Source organism: Prionailurus bengalensis, chromosome C2 (genome assembly GCF_016509475.1).
Source record: "Prionailurus bengalensis isolate Pbe53 chromosome C2, Fcat_Pben_1.1_paternal_pri, whole genome shotgun sequence".
In the NCBI taxonomy this organism is placed as follows: Eukaryota; Metazoa; Chordata; class Mammalia; order Carnivora; family Felidae; genus Prionailurus; species Prionailurus bengalensis.
In genome coordinates this window covers 131087245-131099426 of record NC_057350.1, presented here as the reverse complement: position 1 = coordinate 131099426, position 12182 = coordinate 131087245, and the positions used below count along the sequence as shown (strand labels likewise).

General features: G+C 36.3%; 2 protein-coding genes across 2 annotated transcripts in view; one reads left to right on the top strand and one right to left on the bottom strand.

Annotated features, from left to right (window-relative positions):
• ACAD11 (acyl-CoA dehydrogenase family member 11) overlaps positions 1-12182 on the bottom strand; it is an 88112-nt gene that overhangs the window by 38001 nt on the left and 37929 nt on the right. The window contains 2 exon segments of the mRNA XM_043595393.1: positions 6930-7028; positions 8399-8506. Of these exon segments, the coding sequence (XP_043451328.1) occupies positions 6930-7028; positions 8399-8506 (207 nt within the window).
• ACKR4 (atypical chemokine receptor 4) lies at positions 653-6568 on the top strand. The gene is made up of 2 exons (XM_043595397.1): positions 653-1702; positions 4665-6568. The coding sequence occupies exon 2, from the start codon at positions 4674-4676 to the stop codon at positions 5724-5726; it is 1053 nt and encodes a 350-aa protein (XP_043451332.1). The 5' UTR covers positions 653-1702; positions 4665-4673; the 3' UTR covers positions 5727-6568.

The following is a 12182-nucleotide window of genomic DNA, read 5'->3' as shown; positions in this document are numbered from 1 at the left end:
AGGATTTTTAAGTTTTGGTGTTTGTTGGCCTCTTAAGTTTTATAGCTTGTTGTGATATATTTCTCATCAAAAACTATTTTTTAATGTTTATTTTTGAGAGAGAGCACAAGCAGGGGAGGGGCAGAGAGAAGGGGACAGAGGATCTGAAGCAGGCTCTGTGCAAACAGCAGAGAGCCGATTCTGAGCTCAAACTCATGAACTGCGAGATCGTGATCTGAGCCGAGGTTAGATGCTTACACAAATGAGCCACCCAGGCGCCCCGCATCTCTCATTTTAAATAAATATTTATATTTGTACAAAAACAAAACAAAAAAACAAGAGGTAAGAGGAGGAGAAAAACCAGATAGTCTAGACAGGCAGGATAACATTAAGTGCAGTGTCTGTCAGCAAGAGACTAATGATCAGTCGTGGTAAGAAGAGATGCCTCTTTCTGAATAAGTGTGCTAGAGCCTGCTCAGGAGAGCTTATAATTAATGCTCCCCTCTTAGCAACCTTGCCTTCAGTGACTTCACATTGATACCTTAAAATTGGCCAGGGTGGGAGTATTTACACATTGGAAAATGACAAACACCACAAATCCAGGCACTGTGTGCGCGCGCGTGTGTGTGTGTGTGTGTGTGTGTGTGCACGTGCGCGTGCATCCCCGAGCTGGTTTAGCTGCATGCAAATGACTTTCTAAAAGAGTGGTGGATTACAAGGAGAAACTGGCAGTACTCTCAGACTTATACTGTGGGAAGATGAAGGAAGATGAAGGCCCAGTGACTTAGAGCCTCTTTTCTGTGAATTAACAAGAGACTTTGATCAACTGCTTGCAGAAAAATTGACATTCCTCTGAAAGGACTTCTGCAGGTGGAGACTGAGCCTACCTAGTCTTGCAGGAGAAAGGAAATAAAGGGAATTATTAATGCAAATGTAAGGAAAGTCAAGCTCAAATAGACCCCCAAGGGCTTAATCTGCATGCATTTCTTCTCTCATTTTCATTTGTTTGTTAGCATGGGAAAAACAATGTCCCCAGACAAAAGGATTTTGAAGGTTTGTATGCTGGTCTTTGAAGAAAAAGGTTACAAGAAGGCAAGAGAGTTTAAAGTCATGGGGAAAGACTTAACTCTGGCGTCAAGGACAAAGAAGAAATATAGCAAAGCTAAGAGTACTTTAATAGTTTAAGTAAAATATTAAATGATGTGGCATAAAAATATTAAGTTCTATAAATGCCTAGTTGTTACTCAGAATTTAGTCTGCAATAATTCAGTCTTCAAAAAGATAACTTTCTGAGGTAAAGTCATTTTTCTTTTCTAGACAAAATAACTTTTACAAGTTATTTCTCTAGATGCTACCTATGAGCGCTCATTAGCTGCCTTGACTGTCAGGGTGAATTCTTTCAGTTTGGCGATTGTTTCCTCAGCTGCAGACACATTCTTGTTCCCTTCATCTAAGTGGAAACTTTGAAAGTTATGTAGTTTTTGAAACAAGATGGAATTCTTTCAAGTTTGTATCTTAGGACACTTAAGAACTTGGATTTGACTTCCAGGATGGTTATACAAAAAATAAAAGATCAAGTGCTCACAAGGTTAAATTTCAGGAAAGCCCTCTTGGATGCAAGACAAAGGCGGGGTGTAAAACGAAAACAAAAGTAGCTTGAGTTAAAGAGGTCATTTGATTTTAGTCTTCACTCAAGACTGCTCCTCTCTGCCCACTGAAACAGGTTGGTTTTTTCTTTTTCTCATTCTAACTTGGATAAGATTGTTTTTTAAAGCCCAAAGACTTTGTATATTTATCTATGTGGAGGGAGTCTTGATGCATAAAAGTCTGAACGTTTATATGTGCAAAAAAGAGCTATTTAAAAGCAGCTATACACTTTAATCTTAAAACTTAAATCTGAAAATAGCAGGATGAAAATATTTTATTTCTGGTATTATTTTAATACCATTACTTGCCTATACAGCTTTGTTAATGAGAAAATAAGTTTTGCTCTACCTTTTTTTTCTACTTTGTTTTATAAATGCTATCTTTTTTTTTGTTCTGGTAATAATTATAAAGACATCTAAAATGTATTCCTATATATCTGCCAAAGGATCATGTCTGCAAATAATTTCCAGTCCTTGTTTCACTTACTCATATTTTTAATAAGATTCTTATTTAAAAATATATTTCCTTAATGTCTTGTATTATTTGGGCATGTTATTCCTTATCACCAGGTTCAAGATTTGTGATGAATGAGAAAGAAAGAACAAAGTGCATACTGGGTTAATAATTAACACATAAGAAAATGATGATCAGAATGGTCTTCCAGATTGTAACTTTTCAAATAACCTTAAGGATAAAAATAGTCATTTTAGATTGTTAGCACCTGGTTTTTACATAACGAAAGAAGTTCTTCTATGTGGCATATTTCCTTGGGGGGCCTTCTTTGCTTTACTATCCAAAAAGGGTTAGTAAGAATAAGAACATTCTTTTGAAAATGTACAAGTTGGCACACTGTTTTAAAAATAGTAGTTTCATTAATGATTCCATAAGAATGTTAGAGAGTCTTCCAGGTACAAAAGCAATCAAAGGGAAACAGAACGGGTAAGGAAGGAGCAAAACAAAACTCAGCACTAAAATAAAAACACTGAAAGTAATTTTTATATACTTTTAAAAACTTGTGAATTCTGTGCAAGCTTATCTTACTTCTATAGGGTGTTAATAACCAATATAGTAAAATAACTAGTGATGAGACAAGAAGATTCCTGGCACATCATCTATCCATTCTAGAGTAATAGCTTTATACCTCTGCTGGTAAAACCTTTAGTTTAACAAATATTTACTGAGCACCTAGTGTGTGCCAGGCACTCTCCAAGGTATTAATTAGAAACATAAACCCAATAAGTCACACTCTTAGGGAACTTAAGCACAGAGGGAAAAGGTAGTCTAGGAAACCCATCTTTTCCATAGGATGGGGTCCATTCTCTAAGAGTGAATGTAGGTATGCATGTAGATATAGCTATTGGATCAGGAAAGTCTTCTGGCAAGGCGAGATCCAGGTTAACTGAGGAGGAAGTGGCCCTTTAAGGGAAGAGCAGGAAAGAGTCTATCAGATAAAGGAACAGAATAAGTAATGATGAAGATATGTGCTGCAGCATGTGTATGCCAGCAAAGTGCTTCAAATGAGTACTATTACTGTCTACAGCGTAAGGCACATAGTAGAGAAATGTAGCAGGAACCATGGGTAGGACCACATTAGGGAGGGAGTCTTGGGCATAATGCTAAGGAGCTTGGATCCTATATTTCAGGTGAAGAAATGTGTCTTTTAGGGGAGAGCTAAGCAGAAGAGTGACAGATTGACATTTTAGAGATAGAGCTCTGGTGGCAGTAAGAAAATTTTTTTTTAAATTTATTATTCAGAGAAAATGCGTGTGCACATAAGCAGGGGAGGGGTAGAGAAAAAGGGGGGTAGAGAGAGAGAATCCCAAGCAGACTCTGCCTGTCAGTGCGCAGCCTGACACGGCTCAAACTCACGAATGGTAGTATCATAACCTGAGCTGAAATCAAGAGTTGGATGCTTAACTGATGGAGCCAGCCAGGCACCCCAGAAAAATATTTTTTTTTTTGATGTTTAATTTTTTGAACAATGTTCTGTCTTTTTTAATGTTTATTTATTTTTGAGAGAGAGACACACACACAGACACAAAGTGTGAGCGGGGGAGGGGCAGAGAGAGAGGGAGACACAGAATCCAAAGCAGACTCCGAAGCAGCTCTGTGCTGACAGCTCAGAGCCCAAGGTGGGGCTCAAACCCATGAATGGTGAGATCATGACCTGAGCCGAAGTCGGACACTCAACTGACTGAGCCACCTGGCTCCCTGAAAATAATTTTATTTTAGATGAACAATTTAATTTACTGACAATATACTGCATAAGAATCACAAAGTTGTATATGTAAAAAATAATAACATTGTTACTCCTTTTGCTGAAATCTAATTTTTCATATGTTAAAAACTACTTTGTGGGTACCTGACTGGCTCAGTTGGTAGAGGATGTGACTCTTGATCTTGGGGTTGTGGGTTCAAGCCCCATATTGGGTGTAGAGATTACTTAAAAAAGGTAACCTTAAAAAAAACCAACTATTTTTACATAAAAGTCATTACTTTCATTTAGGGTTTAATGACTAAGAAAATTCCTCAGGGTATTAATTTTATCTTTCATGTTTAAATCCTAGCTCTTACACACAGACTTGTAAAACCAAAGGATGAAAAAATAACCTTGGGGATATATTCCTAAGTGGTTTCCATTAAAAGGTTTCACATTTCAAAGGGTGGCAGATTCAGTCTCACCTATGTTATGGCAACAATCTATTCTCTAGTTTTTGTTGTTGTTTTTAATATTTATTTATTTTTGAGACAGAGAGAGAGAGAGAGAGAGAGTGTGTGTGTGTGTGTGTGTGTGTATGCATAAGTGGGGAGGGACAGAGAGAATCACAAGCAGGTTCCACAATCCGCATGGAGCCTGACTCCTGTGCCTGTGAGATCATAACTTGAGCCGAAATCAAGAGTCGGATGCTAACTGATAGAGCCACCCAGGTGCCCCAATAATCTATTCTTGAGTAAAAGAACAAATATATGCTAGATCAAAAATTGTTTCCTTTTAAACAATATTAAAATGAATATTCTGTATTCCTTTTGACATTTAGATTGGAGCCATGGCTTTGGAACACAACCAGTCAACAGATTACTATTATGAGGAAAATGAAGTGAATGGCACTCATGACTATAGTCAGTATGAAGTGATCTGTATAAAAGAAGAAGTCAGAAAATTTGCAAAAGTCTTCCTGCCTGCCTTCTTCACAATAGCTTTCATCATTGGAATTGCAGGCAATTCCATAGTAGTGGCGATTTATACCTATTACAAGAAACAGAGAACCAAAACAGATGTGTACATCCTGAATTTGGCAGTGGCAGATTTACTCCTTCTATTTACTCTGCCTTTTTGGGCAGTTAATGCAGTTCATGGGTGGGTTTTAGGGAGAATCATGTGCAAAGTCACGTCAGCCTTGTACACTGTCAATTTTGTCTCTGGAATGCAGTTTCTGGCTTGTATCAGCATAGACAGATATTGGGCAGTAACGAAAGCCCCAAGTCAATCAGGAGTGGGGAAACCATGCTGGCTTATCTGTTTCTTTGTCTGGATGGTTGCCATCTTGCTGAGTATACCACAGCTGGTTTTTTATACAGTAAATCACAAGGCTAGGTGCATTCCCATCTTTCCATATCACCTAGGAACATCAGTGAAAGCATCAATTCAAATGTTGGAAATCTGCATTGGATTTGTAATTCCCTTTCTTATTATGGGAGTATGCTACTTTGTCACAGCAAGGACACTCATCAGGATGCCCAACATTAAAAAATCTCGACCCCTCAAAGTTCTGCTCACGGTGGTGATAGTTTTCATTGTCACTCAGCTGCCTTATAACATTGTCAGGTTCTGCCAAGTCATAGACATCATCTACTCCCTGATCACTGACTGTGACATGAGCAAACGCATGGATGTTGCCATCCAAATCACAGAGAGCATCGCACTCTTTCACAGCTGCCTCAACCCAGTCCTGTATGTTTTTATGGGAGCATCGTTTAAAAACTACATCATGAAAGTTGCCAAGAAATATGGGTCCTGGAGAAGACAAAGACAAAACGTGGACGAGATTCCTTTTGACTCAGAAGATCCTACAGAGCCAACCAGTACTTTTAGCATTTAAATGTAAAACTGTCTCTTGCTTCGATTCACATGAATGATGCTTCTCCCCAGAGAAAACATCTGCTTTATTCTGAAACTTAAATGTTAAACACTGTGGTGCTAACTTATAACAATCAAAAGGTGGGGGAGGATGGGAGAATATAGCAGCCAGGAAGAAGAGGAAATGAAATCACAAGTGCACAAAACATGAACTTAACATTAACAATATAGGAAAATAGTATTAACAGATATTAATAATGCAAACACTATGCTATAAATTAGGCCATCTGAAACAGATTAATACAGAGGCTTATATAAAGGAGGATTTATAATTATTTTAAATGATCTAAATTTTAATATAAGAATGACTTCACTGCATAATTTCAGTACTTGAATAACTATACAGCAAAATTTAATCCTTTTTTCCCATTTCGTAGTTTGTGATTTCGTAAGACCCCAGACAGAATAACAATTTAACAATAAAAAAATACATAAAAAGCTTTAATGGCCCTTTTAATACATCCCTGGTAAATTTTTTTTCTTTTTTTTTTCTTTTTCTTTTTCTTTTTATCCCTGCTAAATTTCTGAACACATAATTTGCTTCCATGATGTCAACTTTCTTTAATAATAACTTGGTTATCTTATTAGATTTACATGTATACTCTAGAAGAAATCTTTAGATAATCATATTTACCCAGGTTCCAATTTTATGACTTCCTAAAGGGCTCATCCATTTATGTGAGTCTATTACCGAGGGTTAAGAATACATTTTCTCATGTATAGATTCTTATTTTTTTGCTTAAGTACTTGTATTTTTAAGCAATGAAGAAACGTGACACAATAAATGATTTCTAATAACATGTACATCTTATCTCTTTAAATACAATTATTTATAAATTATATTTCATTTAATATATCCCTATTAAAATTTAATTTTGATAGAAATTACCATGATCACAAATAGTGTGCACGGATATGAATTTTCTCTCATAAACCTTAAAAAATTGTGAATTGTAAAACTGAAAAAAAGACACGGTTTTTGCTCTTAAATATCACCGAATCAAGATATGTTATTTTAAAATTACTTTTCTTTTTAGCAAATATTTCTAAATTTCAATATGCTTTTAAAGGCAGAATTTAAGGAACTATGATCACAAAACTAATAACTATGTATCACGTTATTCTAGCACAGCACCTGGCACAAAGGATGGATCTGAATACTCACCACTGCTCCACCATTTCTTGCCATTAATTACATAGCTATCTCCATCTTGTTCGATGCTACATTCAATATTTGTGGCATCACTTGAAGCTACATCGGGCTCTATAAGTAAGCAAAGGTTGAATTTATGGGCAGGCAGACATCATCTACCTACAAAAGAGACTCTGAATAAGGAAATGTGAACTCTCTGAGGATAGAGGCATGTTCTTTTCCTTCCCCCCATCCCACCCTGGTCCTCCCATAACCTACACATAACAGGTATTCAAAAAGTGTACATTGGAAGAATGAATTTCAAACACTGGGATCAGCAATCTGAATTGTGTTCTTGGCTCCCTCACTGGTACATGATTTGAGATAACTCATGGAATCCACTCTCCAAACATCAAAACTAGATTAAAATGCTGTTCTTTATTTCCCACAGTGGAAATATACTAAATACTTACAAGTCAGATTTCCATATAATTTACTATTTTAGACAATTTCTAACTATGCCTTGAGAATTCCATCTCACCAATTTATTCTGCATGCTCAACACAATGTCTTCAGAAAGTTTTTCATGGGACACCCTTACACAACTACTTTATTATATGGCATTTCAGAATGTAAAGGCTAGCCCTCAATCGTAGTAATGTGCACTTGTTAATATCCTGCTTTTTAAAATGGGTCCTTCAGATATTTTGTGTATTCTATTTCTAAAACTAGAGACCCAGTTCCTTTGGACGGAGCGGTGTACTTGCTCTGTAACCTCCAATTAGTGCTTTGTAGAAAACACATCATACTATAGGTGTTCAATAAATGCCTCTTACTGATTTTAAATGAAGATCAGTTTTGCTATTATAAACATATGCAATATTATAGAAGAGTTTAAAATCTGGCCAGAATTATGGCCAGATGACATATAGTTTAATTCTAAACTCAACTATAGAATGACTTTTTCCTTTGAAGAATTCGTTATTGCTGTTTCCTATGTACAAATGGTACCAAACCCTTTTTCATTAACATGCCCCTAGTTTTACTTCCCTAATGAACATAATTTGAACAATGTGACTAGCATTGGTGAATGTTCTATTTTTCTAGGTTTATGGCAGGGTTAAATATTTTGTATCAACATAAAATTATCACAAATATGAGTATTTCATCATAAGGGCAAAAAAGATATTAAATATCCACAGATAACAATTTTTGAAATGCTAGTCAAAAGATTATGAAGTTAGGTTTACTCTGCGCTAAATGGCTAAAGTAGACAGCCAGAAAACATCAGCTGTGGTATCCTCCCAAATGGGAGGGCAATTTTATTCTGCACATTTAAAAATCCCAAAATTTGAAACTGCACTCAAAACAATCATATTTACATTTCTAGCCATGGGTGAATTTGCCTGAAACACAGAGGCACCTCCCTCCTTTCTTTAGCTCATCCATAATAGCTCCAGGATAACTCTCTGCACAAGGGAAGAACCGTGATTTGCTTTTACCTGTCATACAGAAGCAGGATGTAATGTTTCCTTGAAGAAGAGGCTCAAGCCACTGCTGCTTCTGCTTTTCACTTCCATATAGGTGGAGCACCTCCATGTTCCCTGTGTCTATACATAAGAAAAAACATTTCTTTTACATTTAAAAATTTATCAATACGAAATCCAAACTTATGTTGACAATATACACATGTACCTTTTAAGTATTTGCTAACAAAAATATTTTGAAACACGAAATGTAAATATAATTTATAATGAAGATATTCCATAAATAGTTATTATAAGTATATGGCATTTGGTGCACATTTATTCAACTTGTGAATTACACACACTTGTCTGCTTCATCTCAATAAAGCATGGCTCTAATGAAGGCTGACTCAATTAGGACTAAGGGAAACAATTTACTGGCTTAATCTTTCCTGGCTCTCTTGCAAATATGCTCTGCTAGGGGTGATGGCTCCTGGAAAACAATTATCATTACATGTTCTATTGAGAATCCAGCACTGAGACTCCTGTTCCTCAAGCATACACTGTGCTTTCTAACTTTCATACATTTGCTTGTGCCAAGCCTTCTCTCAAGTACAAATCTACCCATCATTCCTAAGTAAATTCCTGCTTCTGAGCCACTTGCATTGTGAAGAATCTCTGATTACCCAGTCAGAAATATCTCCTTCCTCTGAACTCACAGAGTAATTGTCTCTACCTCTACCAATGCTCTTACTTCTGTGTGCCCCCTACCATCTAGAAAAGTACCAGGTCGAATCTCGAGAATGCTAAACACAGAATCCCTGATAGAAAGTGACGGCAGATAACTTCAAAGACCCTTTCCAACACATCAGAGGGTGTTGTTCAGTGACTGATACACTAGTATCATTCTCATATAAGAAAAAGAATACTTCATGTCTGCTATGGAGCAAAATGCTCTAGAGGCTTTCCTCTGATATTCACTCCTATCAAACTTCAAAAAATGTTACCTGAAACCCTTCCTTTGAAAACTGATTACTCAAAATTTTGAGGAAGCATTTTTCAATATCACCTTTTAAAATGACATTACGGATAGTCACTGAAATGCCTATGAAAACTGAGTTAAATCCATGTTAAGTCTCTTAAAATATGTTTGCACTCTGGTTAGACACTACTAACAGAGCCAAAGTTATACTAAAATGCACAAAATTCAGATAGATGAACAAATTCTTAAAATTTGTTAAAGCTTAAAAGCTTTTTGAATGAGGGAAAAAATGAGTCCTCAGTTATAATTAATGAAACTCATCATTTTCTTTGCTTATTTTAAATTGTTTTTTGTTATAGTTCAAATGAAGTAAATACTGAATTAGATCTTTCCAAAAATTATCAGTTTATTTTGAGAAGCTGGCAAAACAAAGTTATATTTTATAGGATGGGAAAAAGCCTAGATAAATTATTTCTACAAAAAAATCACCAGCCCCCAAATCAGCCCAAAGGCCCCCAAATTTTCTAGTAAGGGCTTTAGAATTAAAAATTGCTATTTTTAGGGGCACCTGGGGTGCTCAGTCGGTTAATCGTCCAACTCTTGATTTCGGCTCGGGTCATGATCTCATAGTTTGTGAGTTCAAGCTCCATGTGGGGCTCTGCACTGATGGCACAGAGCCTGCTTGGGATTCTCTCTCTTTCCCTCTCTCTGCACCTCCCCCGCTGGTGCTCTTTCTATCTCAAAATAAATCAATAAACATTTCTAAAAAATTCCTATTTTCAATATCCCAATATATAATACTGTATGACTTAATGAAGGGCAAAAAACCAAAAGACAAATTGGAAAGCTACATATGGTTCCCATAAGGTTTTAGAACTATTTGAGAAGCTTGAGTAGAAATTCGTCTTTTATACTTAAGAAAACTCCCAAAGTATTTAATTGACATCAGTTACATTCCCTTCTTCATCTGCTCTGGAAATGCTCCAAAACCCAATCCCCAAGGGCTTCATGAAGATAGCTCCACCACAAAGGGTAAACGCCTAGTGTTCTATTTACAGTTTTACACATCTTTGCTTGCTAAGGAGAGTTGCTGATCAAACTTTGGTCAAAGAAAATGTATTTTCCTGGCCAATTTAAAAATTTCAGCAGCACAGTGATGTCATTTAGATAATACAACTAATAGACTCATGAAACTTTAATACTAGAAATTTTAATGCTAGAAAAAAAGACCTTCCAGTGAAAAGTGAGTTCACGGGTCAAATGAAGAAATAGTGGCAGAGCAGTGTCTACAGAGGAAGTCTTCTGTGGCATTATTTTTCATATTATGACCCATTAGTAGGTCATGAAATGAATTTAATGGAATATGGCTAACATTCTTTAAAAAATGAAATAGATCAAAATAGAATATATTAGATTAGACTCAGTGGAAAATATCTGAATATGTTGCATGCAATAAGGGAAACTATTATTTCATGAAACTCTTTTTCAGTTTTCCCCCTGCCCCCCGCCTTGTACAATCCATCCATCCGCGAACATACACATAAAACTACATAGGCTACATACTGGGTCACAATATGAAATATATTTCTTACTATGAGTAGCAATAAAAAAAGTTCTAAATAAAAGACTACCAGTAATCCTTCCATGAAATTATGCCCCCTTTGTAGCATAACATAATAGCTTCACACAAATGAGATGAAATCTTAAGAAATTCTAGGATAGATTTCTTGATTTTTACAATAGCCTCATTATTAGATTAAAATGTAGTACAGCAGTAATTTGATAAACTGGTGTTTTGAAGAGGATTTCCTTCCACTTACCACGTCAGGGATAAGTTCAACCATCATCAGAAGTCCATGAACTATCTTAATAGTTGGAAATAAATGAGAGTTAAAGTCCAGGGTGCAAACACTGTGCTATGCAACCATATTGTGTTTTCTCTCAGACATCCAATATTCTTCTTTTTGGTAGCTCCATCCTTCATTAACCCTTTTTGAGAGAGCATTTGCACTAGGGCCATACAATAAGCACAATAGGCAGTATCAAGGTCTAACTTGTGCAGTGACAACATAGGATATCATACCATCATCCTTCTACAACAAGTGAAATGTTATTCCATGACTAGTAGCAACAGAATAACTAAAGTAGCTTGGGGGGAAAAAACAAAAGACATTTACAGGGTCTACCCTAGACCTACTGAATCAAATCTTCAGGAATGGAGCCTGCAAATTTGTTTTTTAAGTTCCTTAGCCAGTTCTTTGGCAAATTCAGGTTTGAAAACATTTTCTACAGACTACATTCTGGGTTTATACCTTCCATATTACCTTTTTAAAGAAAAACTGGCCTTCTTTCCTTATCCTTCCAATTTTTAATGGCATCCTTTGGAGGTATCCTTGACTCCCTCATATCCAATCAGGAAATCCTCTTTGCTCTTCCTTCAAAATATATTTAGAATTTTTCCACTTCTATAGAATCTTCTATTCCACTGATACCAGAACAAACAAATCCCCATCATCTCTAACTAGGATTATTACAAGAGACTCCCTGCTTCCTTCCTTCCCTCGTTTTGTTAATTCTCAACATAGTAGTCAAAGTGATTCTTTTAAAGCTGAAGTTAATCTTGTCACTCTTCTGCTCAAATCTCCCATGGCTTCCCATTTCACAGAAGGTAGAAGCCATTACCTACCCTATAATGCCCTTTCCTCTCTGCTATCTTCTCTTACTAGTCTCCCTACTACGCTGGCCTCCTTGGCTATACACCAATCACACTCTTGTCTTAGGGTCTTTGCATTTTCTGTTTCCTCTGCTATGAAAATTCTTCTCCCAGATATCAGCATG

What these genes read in the sequence shown, in the direction of transcription:
- ACKR4 (XM_043595397.1), top strand. Translation starts at nt 4,674, where the DNA reads ATGGCTTTGGAACACAACCAGTCAACAGATTACTATTATGAGGAAAAT.